The sequence below is a fragment of the Coturnix japonica genome, chromosome Z, assembly GCF_054131305.1.
Source record: "Coturnix japonica strain WE chromosome Z, WE-NBRP24, whole genome shotgun sequence".
NCBI lineage: Eukaryota > Metazoa > Chordata > Aves > Galliformes > Phasianidae > Coturnix > Coturnix japonica.
In genome coordinates, this window is record NC_140702.1 from 66,205,091 (window position 1) to 66,221,701 (window position 16,611).

General features: G+C 40.9%; 1 protein-coding gene across 16 annotated transcripts in view; it reads right to left on the reverse strand.

Moving 5' to 3' along the window:
* The window catches only part of UNC13B (unc-13 homolog B), a 210,299-nt gene that overhangs the window by 51,880 nt on the left and 141,808 nt on the right, over nt 1–16,611 (reverse strand). For all 16 annotated transcript variants that reach the window (XM_085528481.1, XM_085528479.1, XM_085528476.1 and 13 more), the window contains 9 exons: nt 12,993–13,162; nt 11,783–11,898; nt 9,846–10,009; nt 7,312–7,462; nt 6,767–6,835; nt 3,676–3,765; nt 2,131–2,265; nt 1,206–1,339; nt 250–335 (listed from right to left, as the gene is read on the reverse strand). In XM_085528481.1, coding sequence (XP_085384607.1) covers nt 250–335; nt 1,206–1,339; nt 2,131–2,265; nt 3,676–3,765; nt 6,767–6,835; nt 7,312–7,462; nt 9,846–10,009; nt 11,783–11,898; nt 12,993–13,162 — 1,115 coding nt within the window. The remainder of the gene's footprint in view (nt 1–249; nt 336–1,205; nt 1,340–2,130; nt 2,266–3,675; nt 3,766–6,766; nt 6,836–7,311; nt 7,463–9,845; nt 10,010–11,782; nt 11,899–12,992; nt 13,163–16,611) is intronic.

Here is a 16,611-nt window from a genome sequence, read left to right on the forward strand (position 1 = left end):
GCTGATCTTAGCCATCATATCGTCAGGTCAAAGTGAAATTCAAATTTCAAAGCAGCAGAGATGACAAAAAGCAGCTTGCAACACAGCCTGACACGTGAGTATGGAGACCATGCAGTTTTTCATGCAGTGTTCAGTTTCAATTCTCAGCCTTAAAGCAATTGTACAAAACCAAAACAATATAAATCTCTGCTCCAAAAGGAACAGGAAGGCAGCAGTGAGTCAGCTGGCAGCCATTAGAAACTGTCTTACCTTCCATGGCATATTTCATATCCTGGGCAAAAAGACTCCACATCACCTCTGCACTGATCTTACCAACAGCAAGCTCCTGAGGAAACCTGAGGGGACATTTGGGAAAGGCTTTAACATGTCTTCATACAAAGAGTTCTTCTATATTCAGCTCTGGACTAAACTACAAGCTGAAAATCTCAAAAGACTTTTTCTCCACTCAGATAAATCACCATGTGGATTTTAGAGATCATGGATTCAGCTGCATCACAAAGATGAAACAGACTGAAAATAACACTGCTGTTGAGATCTGTTTCAAGTCCACCTCTGGATGTCTCTCCCAGAACAGACATCTGCAGTAATTTTGGGAATGTGATCCTTATGCACTATGTGATTACTATGCACAATAATCGGGTATTCTTCCCATGTTAAAACGGTGATATCTAGGGTGCATCTAATTCTCTGTGCATAACACTTTGTCAGAAACTTTCACCTGTGTCCTGTGGGACTGTTGGAGAAGCACCCAACAGATAAATAAAACAGTTTCAAATGCTTTGCAGTGTGCCAACCCCACCCAATGCAATGTCCTAGTGCAGCACAGAACACCATGCTCCTACATAACAAAGTAAGGTACTATCACCATGGCACCATTGTCTGCATTAATGTGCATCTAGGGGAAAATAAAATAACAACAACAAAAGAACTCTCACCCCATTTTCAGGTGCCTCCCTGAGTTCAGGATTGTAATAATCAGGGTGTTTGTGTTCGAACGCCATCGTAACTGAACCTTTTGAAACTCTTCCATCGCAATCAGAAAGAGTTATTTTTATAGACAGAGACAAATAAGACAGAAAGACAGACAGACAAGATAAGTACTTCTATAAATACACAAATGACAGAAGAGACAGAAAGCAGTATAACATAAAGCAAAGCACAGAGAGGGACAAGAATTAGCCATAAAGGACATGGAAGATTCTTACTGATTCAGTACTGGGGTATAAGAATTCTTGTCCTCCTCTATGATGGAAACTATCAAAGTGATGAGTTTGGGCCAGAAATCCAAGTTCCTGATACTGGGACCCTGTTCCTCAGGAGGAAGATCCTGATTTTTGTTCTGTGAAGGAAGTCATTGGAAAACTGGTGTCATTTTAGAGGGTAAAGAAGAAGCTGATGAATGCAGATCACCTCGCTCCCTACAAACCCCAAACAGTAATTACTTATGAGCAACTTTTTCTGAAGAGTTTAAAGGTATTTGTGTCTGCTGGCAACTTGCTTCGTCTAATAGAAGACACAGTAACATGCCAAACCATATTGCTTACCATTGGCCTCAAGTCTAGGTAATCTGCCCTTTGTCATGTACCATGGCAATAACAAGTCAGGCTCCCAAAGACCTGCTGAGACATCATTTACTCTAAGCTTGCTCCAATACTTTCATTCTAAATTCTTGGGTTGATGACTACATCCATGTTGACATATTCTATATTAATTACCACAGAGTGGACAGCACAGTTCTTACAGATTTGAAAACTGTGTCTACAGATATTTCCTAAGGCCAGAGCAGAATACCAGGAGACAGAAAACAGTACAAAACTTCACTGCTTGAGGTTTATCTAAGCTAAAGACAGTCCTCTTGATCAGTTTGCTCACTCAAAGTTGCATCAAACCTTCATTTCAAAACTATCCACTCAAGAAATAAAGATGCTGAGACTGGGAAAACAAATTGTAGTGTAATTAGTATGAAATAATTTATCATCTTCCACTTACTTGTTAGCAGTCATTAATTGATTACGAGTTCAGTGCATTCCGAAGTTAAGTCACAGCTTTGTTTATGTTGGCTATTTATATGGGTTAGTATTTGCACAATTATCTTAGGTAGGCATTTTTGCCTACTTATTAGCTACTCACAGGATCTGTCTGGTACTCGCGACTGTACAGTTCATGACAGTTGTTGAAAATGTACTCATACGTGGAGTTGAGGCAAGCTTTTACACAGTCCTTCACTACCTGGCTGGCTCGGGGTGGACTCTGAAGCTCTTGAACCTGCACAGAGACAACAAAAAGAGTCAATATACTGTGAGAAAGAGCAAGACACCAGCCTGGGAACTACCCAGGAAGCATCAAACCTGCTCACAGGGATTTGCACTGCCTGCGACCTGAAAGAAATCAATGAAGTCTGCCCTGCCTCTTTAGCTTGCCTCCCCTGGTACAAAACAGGAGTGACAGCACTTACGGCCCTGCAGGATCATCTGGAGCATAAGAGAGATTTGACATGTCAGGGAAGATTATTCTGAATAAATAAATCACACTGCTTAATGTGTACAATCTGAACCAAGTCAACACAATTTCTACTAAGCTTGCAGGATTTTGCTATAAAGCTGTAGAACAATCTTTTTTAACCAACGAAGATGTAACAGATCATCAGAAGAAAATACATCTAATGTGGAAAGTCTTGATGAAGAACTAACACTTGTATGCTTTTAACTATAGTACTAAAAGGGCATCTTCAACCACTGGCTTTACTGCATTTTAGATTATGCCACAATCCCACCTGACATGCCAGCTGATGCACTTTTCCCTCTTGAAGCTACAGAGCTTTTTATTACTTCATCTTTACACAGCCTTAGAAGAACACCGCAGGGTTACTTTAAAACTGCAAGAGGCATCATCTTGTGAATAAGGTTATACTCAGAGACAGTTTTGATATTGTCACTACCTCTAAGCTTTCCAAAGTATTTCTACAAACTAAACTTTCAATGCAGGTCTGAGTCTGAACCGAAAGCTTACTCTGAAAGTTTTGAAACACTATTTGCCAAAGAGCTTAAGGTTAGAATGATAAGCACTTACTCAAATAGATCACATGGTTTGTCTTTGAAAGGACAAAAATTACTATGAGACACACTAACCTGCTACACTGGTTAAAACAAAGCTTAGAAATGAAAGCCAAAAGTTAAAGATAACAAGTTGTTATCGGAGTGGCACATTAACATACAGAACATCATCACAGATCTATATTGGAAGATGATACACCATTTCAGTATCTCGCCCTGCAAGAAATACTTCCAAAAATATTTATTTGATAAAAGATGGTGAAGGAACAGTTGTGAGTGATAAATGCTGTAGACAGCTAATAGGAAAAGCTTCAAAACACTATTAAGAGCAGTAAATTATTTTTCTGAAGACAATTCCCCTTCTTTCTTCTCTCTTCTCCCCTCCTTCCTCTTTTCTCAAAATTAACACGTGCCAAATTTACAACTCAAGAACTCCAGGGAAAAAACAGCTTTCATCTTCATGAAGCAAACCAGAGCAAAGTATTCTGCATGTTTATTACGTGGCCAAGGCCCTTAAGCATCTAAAGCAAAACAGCACGTCAAAAATGGTTTAAAAATTAGAAAACAAGTCCTGCAGCAGAAACTGCAGAAGTTCCATTCCCACCCCCCCACACAACACTACCTTCATCCTGAAAAAAGTAATGCTGGTCAGCAAATCCACTGTCGACTTCAGGTCCTGTAGCCGCTCCCGGCTGCTGGCTGGGAAGTTATTCTGTTGACAAGAAAGGGAAATCCTGTTGGAAAGCGCAATCTGATCCATGCAAAGCTTCAAGCATGTTCTAAATAAGGAAAGTGTCTTGGAAACATTTCCTGCTTGAGAAGCTTTTACCAGTCAAAACAATGTTCAGTAAATATGGCCTTTTTGCTGCAAAAGCTCATATGTTTGCTTAATTAAATTGCTTCTCATATGATTGTGAAGTCTGTGGATGCCAGGACACTGAAAACCCTCTGCGGTAGGAGATATCTCCTTGGTGGCAGAAGAAGCCAGCAGTGAGCAACAGCATTGCCTCCATCAGCCACAGAACTACTGCTGAGGCTGCTTGCAGAGGTCCTTCCCTTTCAGCACCTACCATTTGGCTTGTTTTTCTTCTGAAACACCAAGAGGTGTGGTATATTCACAACCTCTCCAGAGAAATAAATTCAATTGAAATGTGAAAACAAACATTTTTCACTATAGGAAGACATCTTAACCACTCAGCTGCCTTTAACATCCAATCTGCCTAGGCAAGCATTCATCTACGTGTGCTTCTGTTGTTCTGAAACACTTAATTCACATACCATCCCCATAATGTACACATTATCTGTCTGTAACCCTTGTTTTCTTCTTCTACTCTTTGAGTTCCACTGATACTGGAAGTCTCGTTGTGCTTTCCAGATGACGTATGTGTGTGTGTGGGTGTGCATGTGTACACATATATGCATTTACATGCAAACATACATGCACCATGTACACGCTGCTTGCACCAAGCTTTGCTTCTTTCAAGACACTGCTCCCTTTCTGACCTCAGGCACTGTGCTTTCTCCTACATTTCCATTCTTTCCTTCCCCAAGCTTTAACAGTTTTCATGCTCTCCATGTTCTTACACTTGAAGAGATGTGACTGCTTATGCTGCAATAGTAAAGGCAACCTCACTAACATAGTATGTTCATATTTACTTATTCATTTTTTCTTTTCCCTGAGGACTTGCAGAAAATATGCCCCAGTAACACAGTAGTGGTTTAGTTCATTAGTAGTTTAGTTCACTCAGTGCAAGAAAATTAATGTTCCTTAGAGTTTATTGTAGATGCTTATCACCAGACAATTCTCCTCATGCAGTTAATTTGTCCACACATCATCTCTTCTCGGTTCTCAGGGTATTTACCAAAATCAACATTTAAACACAAAATGTTGAATGAGATCCAAAGCCTACCACTCCACCTCATTAAGAAAATACATTGATTCAACACTGTCTTTATGACAAATCCAGTGTGAACATTCATTGGTTATTGTCTACTTTTAAGTGTTTCCAAAACCCTTGAATCAACACGGTGGAGGGAGAATTGATATGGACAATTTAAGCTGTAAATTGCCGTACTTTCTCTTGAAAGTTGGTAGCTGTATACCAACTTTCCTTTTTGTATACCTTTTTCTTCCAGAATCTAACTTGCCCAGTAGGGATCTTACAATAATTACTAAGAAGGCTCAGATTGTTTTTGCCAATTGTTGTCTAAATGCTCTGCCAATTAGGAAACATCTAAATCATTTAAAGCGAACAAATATTTCCTGGTTCTTACTTGTTTGTCCAAGGTCTAGTTCATGAGCCACCTGAAAGCAGTTTTTATGGAAAACCAAGCAAATGAAAAGGCATCACCACTACAGCTTCCTGTTGCCATGCCCTAATAATTTTCCCTTTGCTTCTCAGTGGATCAGTGATCTCTTTGCATTTTTTTTCTTAGTAGTAGTGTAATTTTAGAACAGCTCATTACACAAATTCCTTTTATCTTCTTTCATGCCTTGCTCTGTCTTTTTTGCTCATCTTATTAATGCACTTCTCCTATTAGTCCGCTCACATTTCCCTTTTCAGCCTACTTATAAATAAATAAACAAAAAACAAAGCTCATATTTTGCCACCATATTCGTATTTTTTCCATGACCCAGACAATACTTAAAATTACCTAGCAAGGAATTTAAAAAAACATCAAATCACAAACTTGCTGTAAAACTACGGAGTAGTTCAGAAGCCTGACAGACCAATGCCACCACCTGAGACCTGTCCCTTCCCCAGTATGGTGGAATGTTGTCATGGTTTTGTAATTTTGTAATTTTGCTATCAGTATTCCACATCATAACATCATGTCAAGTATGGATACTTCTGTTGAATGTGCAGTCCACAGAAGAAGACTACATATTCCAGAGAACAACAGGAGTAACAATAAGTCACGGGACCAGGACTCTATATAATCTCGTTCCCAGGCTGGAGTGCCCTCCTTCTTCTCTCGAACTTCTCGGAGAGTGGGAAGCGTTCCAGCCGTGTCGCCTAGAGTTCACAGTAGGCCTCTCGGTTTTCGGAGATTCTCTCTCTCTCTGTTTCGTTCGATTTGTTAGCCTTAATTATATTATATTGTGTTATCTTGTATTTCGATATCATATTTAGTAAAATAAGTTTTTCCTCCTTAGATTGTCACTGTTTTATCCCACTCCCCTTTTCCCCCTCCTTTCCGGGCCCCGGGGGGGGGGGCGTGGGGTGGCTTCCCCTGTCACGGGCATAGGTAAATCTAAGTAACCCGTGACAAATGTCAATCTGAAAACTCTACTTATATATCCAGAGTCGAGGACAGTAGCAACAAGGCTGCAGGTCCTCTAAATGATTTCTGTCTCCTGAGTGTGAACAAATCTTATTTCCCTCTGTGGATGATACTTGAAGTATCTGATAAGAAAAATTCAAAGAAATTAATCCAGTCAGCTCACGTTTCTGGGAGAGTATTAGAGATAAGGACAGTTCATAATCCTTAGATTATTTCAGAAGCCTTGAGGAAGGTACAACTGAAGAAAGAACTTGATTTAAATTCTATCCAAGTGGAAAACACAACTGTGTATTTGAGCAAGAAGCTTGTCATGACAATTCAATAAGACACAACTAACCAACAGTTCAGAGATGTAAGAAAAATCCCAATGGTGTATTTCCCCACTGCATATCAACATACCTGAAGAAATTCTGTTTATTCTCACTTACCCTATACATGGAGAGATCAATCCGAAGTGAGTTATGAAGCTGGTCCAGTAGCTTAACAAATCGTTCTTTCTGTTGAGCAAAAAACACCAACAAGCATCATATATCATCACTGTCCAATCAATGCTCTCAGTAAGAAGCACTAGTGTTAGAGCTCAGGATAGAGGGAGGGAGCACTATAGATGCACTGTTTTGTGTGTTTGGGTTTTTTGCCTTGATGCAGTTGCTGTTTTTAAGAGCAAATTTCTGAAACTACCAGACTGCACAATATATTTTATCAACAGTATCACCACACAGAACTTAATACAGTTTGTTCATTTCCATAACATCTGTGCTCCACTGTGATTTGTCACAATGCACTGCACTGATTAATAACCGAAATGTGTGATGGTGACAATAAGCCATGCTCTGCTTTGTCTAGTCCAGGAGAACTCCACAACTTCCAACTTCTCACAGATGAAAAGTTCCTTGAACAGAGCATGTTATTTATTGAAAGGCAGAAATAACACAGGCAAATGAGAGAAGTCCAGTTGTATCACCAAACATACCCCAAAATTAGAGGCTGCGAAGCGGTCTGAAGCAGACACGTTTGTGGAGGCAGTTGTGTGCGCATAGTAAGCGTTGATATTGGCAAGTAAGGTGCTCATCACAGCTGGTACACCTGGGCACATGTATTTGGAAGAAAGACATGCAAAATGCCTGCAAAAGGACAGTTCAGTAAGTCATTCTGGTCTCCTCTGTGCTGTGCTACCTGACACTCAGCCAAGTTTCCTATCCCTTTAATAGCCACTCTGCTGGAGGTAACAACCTGAACATAGACAAACTGTTTTCTCCTTTTCACTCAATCTCCAGCATTTTGCTTCTAGTTTTTCACAAAATATGCCATCTATGTAATAGGTAAGAGAGGAAAAAAAAGAAAAATCATTTTACTACAGCCCTTTCCATGTCACAAAACAGCTTCTCAACAGTTTGTTGTCACTAGGTTTTGACATTAGTGATACTCTGGGTACAGGAGCCAGGCCTGGCACACAGAGATCAATATAATTTACTGTTACTCAAGGCTGCCACAGGTTCTGAGGTATCACGAGGCTGCAGCAACTGCAAAACACTGAACCACAGCAAAATCACACACTATTATGTCTGTGCTGCACTGATAAGTTATTCCTTACAGCCAACACTTCCAGCCTTCAGGAAGCATGCTCATTTGTTGGTTGCTTGTTTGTTGGGATTTTTTTTCCTCATTTAACTATTCCCAATTAACATGCAAGGAATTGTCCTGCAGGAAATCTCAAAGTTATGCCAGAAGCACTCAAGCTTGTGAAATGATTAAACAATAAAAGAAAATCTTTAAGACGTAGAGGAGGGGGGAGATAATTGGAGCCTAAGAGGTCTGATATTCTGAGATGCAATAAGTCAAATTCATTCCAACAGACAGCAGAATTTGCAGGTTTTAAGCAGTTCTCCAAGCAAGAACCCTTGGAGAAGCCCTACACTAAATTTGGGAACTATTTTTCTAAATGTAGTTTACCCTCAAGGAATTCACCACAGAAATCAGATTTGGTGCTAGTTAACATACAAATAATTACAATCAAAGAAGCTCCGGTGAGGGAGTTGCACAGAAACACACACATCAGTATTTCAGATAAATATGACCATGGAATGGAATCACAGAATCCTTAGTGTCAGAAGGGACCTTTAAAGGTCATCTAGTCCAACTCCCCTGCAGTGAACAGGGACATGCACTGCCAGATCAGGTTGCCCAGGGCTTGAATGTCTCCAGGGATGGGGCATGATGGCTGTTCCTGAATGTGAACCTGCTCATTACACAGTACCTATATACCAACTTGTCTTTCATGCACCCAATGGATTTAGACAGACAAATAAAATGTCTGTGCCTAGCTTGAGGTATAAGAAGTTCTGAGCTAATGAATGTCTCTAATGATCATCATTACTACTTAACAAAAAGGGGAGGATTAGCAAGAGAGCTGAGCCAGACCGAAATCTTTTCAGATGGATGAATTAAAGAAGCAGCAATATACAGCAGTTACAGCATAGGAAATTCCAAGGAAGATTTTCCAGTTTGGATTACAAACAGGAATTTCTTCCCTTAAGTAATACAACCCAAGGACAGGAACCCAGAGAGGTGTTGGATCTCTACCCCTGGATGTCTTCAAGGAACTGAAAGAGGCTCTGATGTGTCTGGTTCAACTTCCAGGTGAGCCCTTTTATGAGCCAGGACTAGACCTCCAGAGCTATCTCTCAACAGCCTTCCATTTTGGCTTAAATTAGCAGGCAGTAAAAGACGCTTGCAAAAGAACATAACATAACTCATCCAAGGGCTAAAAAGAACCAAAATGATAAGCTTCAAAAGTGAACTTTTTCAGATTATTTTGCTGTATCTAATATTACGTTTGAAATAAGAAATGAGCTAAGCATTACTTTAAGCAGAAGGGCTAATCCTAAATCCACATAAAAGTTCAGTGACATGGAAAGTGCTCTTGAAGACCAAGAACTGCATGAGCCTAGATCTAAAGAGAACAAATCAATGCTCTATTACTCAGACTTCCTGCAAACACCATGAACACTAACTGGAAAATCAGTGACTTCCCTCATCTGTATTAATTGCTATAACAAACCGCTTTCACAAAACCTCTTCCCTTTTCAAATTACCAACAAATTTCAATAGGATATCTGGATAATATCTTTTTAATAGCAAAGTGTTCAAATAGAGATATTAGAGTTTTAGAAGAGGGATAGTTAAGATAACAATAATAAAGTACAGACCCTTAAACTCATAATGTCGGTGTAATTCTTTAGAGTAAGTTTTAAAGGTAAAGGTGCTCATACAAACTGCTCAGATGGAGGCTTAATTCCAGCACTTTGTGAGACAGTAATTTCTAGATTTGGAGAAAATTAGTGATTCAGAGACATGCAGTCTTCCTGTTCACAGTGTGCCCCATAAGGAGTAACTGTTAATGCCAAGCCTTCTATTATCAACACATTTAATCTTCTGAATCTTCACAGTCACATCAATTAGTTACCATGGATGTCTGCACTAAAGACAACACCAAATGCATCTTACGTCATGGCCTGGTATATTGATTCAATGCCGTAGCGCATTGCAAATTCATCCACAATCTCTTGAGCTGTCTCATCGAAATACACCTTCCAGGCATCATCTCCTTTGGCATCAGGGATCTTCACCACCCCATTCCCTTGCACATCTGTGAGGTGGTGAAAGAGGTTCTGAAAGGCAAAACAGGAGTGAGATTATATGCGAGGCTTGAAGTTGCCAAGTGAGTTTGATCACCAACTTGGAAGTGCTGGGAAGTAAGCACTAACACACACTTCTTTGCTCTCCTTCATTTTTCCTTCCCCCTACCTATTATGCATTTTTGAGCTTTGACTTTCTTTTCATATAGCATGCTCCAAGCTGAGTTTTTCCACACATATACCTACAGCTTTACCCACTCAACACTGAGAATGATGCAGAGGAGTGCTCCAATGTAGTGAAATCACAGACTAATTAGCTTCCTGAAACCTACACACTTCTGTCCTCAAATAAATGACTTAGCATGGACAAGCTATTTAAACTAGATGAGGTAAGAGCCCGGTATCAGCTTTGTATTAATTATTACACAGTAGAACAGTCCAGATGTTTCTTTTCTGAAAGACAGGACATCCTTAAAAACACCCTTAACAACTAGACACTTGTGTTATTACTCATCATAGCCTCTCACTTTATCTAACACAGGAACGTCTTTCAGCTATCACTGCTGTGCAGAAATTTTAATTCAGTTCAGTGGAGTTCTCAGCAATCCTCAACTTTATGTCACTTACAGGTTCATCAGCTTATCAGACAGCTGGCTCCCTACAATAAGGGACGCAGAAGTCTAATGATCTAATTAGGAGCTGGAGGACTCTGCTTTATGCTACTATTCTAGCTCTAAATCATATTTATTTTATGATGCACAAATGAAAGAAGATGATTCTCAAAAAGGGTATATTTGCATGGAAAAAAAAACAACCTCAGGAACTGAATGATCATGCATGCTCGGAAAGCCAAAAATGAAATGGTTTACCAAGCAGAAGCAGTCACTGAAAAACTACAAGAAAAACTACATACTGAAAGACAGCACAGCCCACTAGTAGAAACTTTTGTTCAGTTAAACTTCGCTTGACTTTTTCCTGGTAAGACCCAAAGACACGGCAGGGATCTCCCACCCCAGTGTCCGAATAAATAAGTTGTAACTGAAGCCCCTCCTCTCTAATCTGAATTTGCTTAAACTTTACTGGACCTTGGGATATTCTTCTATACAAGGTGGGAGGGTCTATGGCTGCTCTTCCTTATTGAAACACTTAGAGAGTGATCCTTCCATTTGCCTTCTCCTTGATAAATATGCTGGACGCCATGAACCTCAGATATGCTCATTAGCTGTCTTTAAATTTCTCCCACCTTCTATAGCACTGCCTGTACATCTTGGACCATGTTGAGACAGATCAGTACTCAGCCATCACAGCTTATCTTCTGAGACAAGCAGCAACAAAAAACACAGCATCTTCCATGGAAATGCTGTATGTCTGGGACCTCAAAGGTGATTAGCAAAGTTAATTTGTGAAGCATATCTGGCCTGGAGTCTGCCATTTTAGTAGGCTTTCTGTAAGGAAAGATACAGATGAAGTGCATGCTGAACACATAATTCAAGGAAATAAAGGTTTCTTCCTGTTAAACTTATGGGAGCTCTAAGTTGGACCAGTGTCTCTTCTCTGTTTGACAAAAGCACAGCTGTGACGAGTGGAACAGAGTGAACCAGACAGCATTTGACATCGTGGGGAGAAACTAAAGCCTTCCTGACAAAAGCAGGCTTGATGACTCAATGTCTTTCCAGGCCCACAGAGCAAGAGAAAAAAGGCTCACTGACTGTAAGAAGGAACATTCCAAGAAAATAAAAGGTCAGAAAACTACTTCTTCAACAAAAAGAAGGAACATCGTAATGACTAAGATGAATTGCTCTTTACCTCATGAAGGCAAGTGTACTGAATGTGATATGGAGCCACCTTCTCCTCGCCTTTGATCTCCACATTGATTTGCAGACGGATAGCCCCAGACACTGCAGACTTATCTGTTCTTTTCTCTAGAAAGAAAAACCATCAGCAATTATATGCATTTTTCATGTTCAGAGCACAGCCACTTTGGGGTGGCAATGCTGGAAGAGAAACTGCTGGAAACTCAGCATTAACCTGTGATCAGTAATGCCATGGATGAATGTCCTGACTTTATTTTTTACTTCAAACCAGTAAAAATTAAGTAGATACCAGTAAAACAGCGGCCACAATACACTCTCAGTATTACACATCTGGCCATAACAACATACATTTATATATATAAGCTAGCCCTTCGGACAGCAATTGTGCTATAGCACCCCACAGCTTAGATCCAGTTAGCCAAACTAGAACCACCAAGGAAAGTGCTGCAAACTTCTCCAGACTAAGACTCATATTAGAGCAGGCAAGGGAGTTCAGAATACCACATATTCAGCCATGATAAGGTTTTTCCAAAGCCACCAAGGAAATATCAGCATTGTCAGGATGGTGTTGCTCAGATCACTTTTCCAAGGATAGGGCTGACTGACACAGAACCTTTTCCTGATTTGATTACAGTCTGAAGCTTCTGGGAACTGCTGATGTTGTCTTATAAAGACAATTCTGATTGTCCTACAATTATTATCATGCCTGTCAATTCAGCACTATCTGGTTACTTGTCACTAATTTCTACTACACCTTATTTTGTCCACTTGGAAAGATTTCACCAAATCATAGCTCAGCATCATGAACTTGCATGTCTTAAGAGACTGGCAAAATGCTTGTGCTAGTGCACAAAAGGGCACAGGACAGGAAATGTCTCCAAATAAGCAGAGTCCAGCCCTGCCCCAAGCATTTATTCTATGATAACTGAATGATTCCATGATTTATGCATTTTGCTTTTCAGTGCCAACAGAAGAAAAGCCATCACCATTTTCACATGCTATTCTGCAGTACTTCACTTCAACTGCAATTAAAGCCTTGCAGCTTCCCTGCAGCAGTATAATGTCCCTCACAATCATCTAACCATCTACGCTTTGGTTTGGTTGTGGGTTGTTTTTTTGGCCTATATTGAAATCTATGTGTGTAGTTCTCAAACGCACCCAAACAAACAGGTGACTGCTTTCAGTTCCAAAGCCCCACTCACCAAGGTTATACCACACATCCATTTCTCCACTCAGTGTACGGACTTCAATGATTGTCTGCCCCAGGAAATCATCCGACTCGCGCTTCAGCCTCTGCTTGACTCGAGACTTGATGTCATCGTCCTCATCCCACACTCGCACCTTGATCCGGTCCGAGGAATTATGGCACTCACTGAGAACAAGACAGATGTGATACTGAAAAGCTCATAACACAGTTGACATTTCTACACTGCATGCTTTATGTTCTTCTTGACCTGCTCACCTAAGTACAGAGTGGCACATAAACAAGACATAAACAAGCAGCCACTTCATTTGAGACTGTAGACTGATAGGAACCACAGAACAATTCAAATGCACTTCAAATGCACACTAAAGGAGAGTGCCCTGCCCATGGAGAGTGCAACCACCAGCTTCAGGTTTGCTAAGCTGACTGTGACTCTTCTGCTCTTCTTCATTTTCAGGAGCAGCTCCTTGACTGGGGGAATTCTTTTACTCCTGTTGGTTTTGCTGTGAAGCTTACAAAAGCTGGAAGATAGCTAGGATGGTAAAGTCAGCCTGCATGGTCCAAAAAACATTGATAAGCACCTCTCAGGTTTCTGTCTGCCTTCCCCAGACGTGATCTTCTATTTGGCCCTAGGTGTTAAAGGTGATTTCTGTTTATGGAAATACAGTGCCAAGCATAACATGGTCAAGGCCTACAACAAACACATATCAGGATATCTTGTAATAAGAAAATGATAAAGAACTGAGGTGGAGGTAGTTCTCTTTAGTCACAAAGCAGTAGCACACTAACATACAATACATTATAATCAGATGATATAAACACTGCCTGCACGTGGGATGAAAGGGTGGGATACGATAGTTGCAAAGTTGGTATGTAATTACTAGCATTGATTATGCTGACTATTCACAGCTCATATTTATATTTTCTCTGTACCTTGAGCAAATCGGTAAGGACATTTCCATTAAAAATACAGCTTACTCCTTGCTGAACTCACAGACTTCAGTCTAATGCACAGGCAGAATTTGCAGCCTCCTCCATTTTTAGATGCTCATATGTCTTTTGCGGATGCAAACAGGCTCCTGGATGTCAGAAGTGGGTGTAAGGACCTTACAATAAGAGCTCTGCTCATCTACAGGGCATGCAATACAACAAAGCAATTTGAATGCTTGCATGAGAACAGGACAAGGGTGATTATTCACCATAACCACTACAAATGCCCGCCCTCAAGGAAATAAAACCTATGAAAGCAGGCAACTTCTGCTGAAGGCCCGTTTTCCAGCCTTTTTAACATTAATGTGCTGCATCTGTTGCTAAGCAACAGGAAGAAGGAAGAAATGGGTCAGAAGAGATCTGCCAAGCCTGGTCAATAAGATGTGGCAGTGATTGGTATTTCCATGCTCACTACCAAAAAATCATTTGGGCTCCTATGGCTGCTACTGTGATACATGACTGCTTAAGAGACATCCATGCAGCTCGTTAAATTTTTTCCAGCAAAGAGGGATATCTGGGAACGACACTACGAAAGTTAGGGGCAATTCCAGGCAGCTTTAATCACTGCAAAAAGCATTCCTGCTCCCTTCCTTTTCAGTGCAATCAAAGCTGTATTTAGAGATCTGAAGAAAGAAGATTCAGTGTTTTTCTCTTTCCTCCTCCTCAACTTCAAGGATAACTTCCTTTGATAAAAATATGCACCAAATGCACACAAGCTGGGAATGTTCAGAATGATGCTCTCTGTAAGCTCCCAAATTTAACCGAACATATTGCTTTATCTACTGGCAACACAGCATAAGTGCATAAAAGAACTCCTCTGCTCCTGACACAGTGCAATAATGTACATCTCAGCAGTACCCTACAGCCTCAGTGTTCAGGACACCGTTACCTAAAAACACAGGTTGGTATATAGTGACATTTACCAAGCACCAGCAAGTCAACTCCTGACTTCTTCAGATTTCAACTTCTGGCACAGCAGCTCTTTGTCAAAACAGCTTTGAAAGCTCTTATTTTTCTTTGCTACCACTGGTGAAAATATGTCTCTTTCCTTTACAAAAACATTCACTGTTTAGCTCCAAATCTACCGTATGTCCAGCATGCACCGTCCTACACTTCTCAAATGGCTATCAGCCTTTGCTTGGGCTGCAGCAGAATAACTCACTGCTAAGTGCCACAGGAAACTTCCCAGTGGCATTTACTGAACTACCAAATTTTCTACTTTATCACACTTTTCTCTTTTGTTTTTAGGAGATTGCTCAACTTGTATTCCTTATGCTGATCGCATGCCAGAAAGAGTGCCTTATCACTCACTGACAGCAGCTGAAATCCTCAGGCTGCTGGCTTACCTACAGAATACCTCCATCGAGTCTGTAGGAAACACAGTGCTTATGGGAAGCAGCTGAGGGAAATGGGACTTTCAGTCTGGAGATGAGGAGGCTCAGGGCAGACCTTATTGCTCTCTGGAACTCCCTGAGCTGTAGCAAACTGGGTGTCAGCCTCTTCTCCCATGTAACTAGCAGTAGGACTAGAGGGAAGCGTCCCAGGTTGCATTAGGGGAGATTCAGGCTGAATGCTTCTCTAAGTAAATGGTCAGGCACTGAAATGAGATGGCCAGGGAGGCGGTGGAGTCACCATCCCTGGTGGTGTTCAATAAACATTTACGTGTTGTACTGAGGAACATGGTTTAGAGGGACATATTGGTGGTAGGTGGATGGATGGACTGGATGATCTTGGAGGTCTTTTTGAACCCTGGTGATTCTGTGGTTCTATGATTCTAATTAAAAACAGCTTCCCATTTGCAAGTGTAACACAACTCCCCAAATTTTGCCAACAAATTCTGTTGGCTGAAACTTTCCCCTTCGTTACTACAGGAGCTGGCAGATTGCTAAAAATGACTGCCCCACTTCTTGCTAAGACTTTTGTGAAGCCTGACTTCCTAATGATCTGCGTGCACACAGAAGTCTGCCCAGTCTCCCGCAGCTCAGCTCCCACGGCTTTCCTAAGAAAGTGCAGAGAGGGGGAACACGCCGTGACCCCATTACAGGAAAGAAACTACCAGACACGTTCAGATCCATTTCAAAGTGTGAGGGGCTGGAAACCAGGTGCTCTTTGTTCCATGACTCAGAAAATGACTCCTTTTTCTTTTATATCTATATTCTTCTGATATTTGCAGCGGTGACACTTTATACAAAAAAGCTACTTTGATACTCCAAGGAATCAAATAAAGAAACATTTTCAGGAAGCAGCACACAAAATCTGCAAGAAAAATAAAAACTGCAACTTTCCATGAAGTTTTTCTGCCTGAATCAGAAACCAGCAGAGCCTGGTTCTGCTGACTTGCTCTCTGTCCCACACTCGGCCTCCATGTCTTTTCTCCACATTCCCATTCCCACAGACCCTAAACACCAGTTTCCACACACATCCCCTGCGCTGGCAACATCCTGTCTGATCCCTCCCCATTCCCAGCCAGCAACAGGGCCAGTTCTTCCCTATCAATTTTCTCAACTCAGTTATCAACATGCTAACTCTGCAAGACACACCGAGCCCTCAGTTTTATTCCACTAATATTGCCAGTAGACATAGCCTGTCTACCTCTACAATGCATTGCATAGATGTGTGAGGTAGAA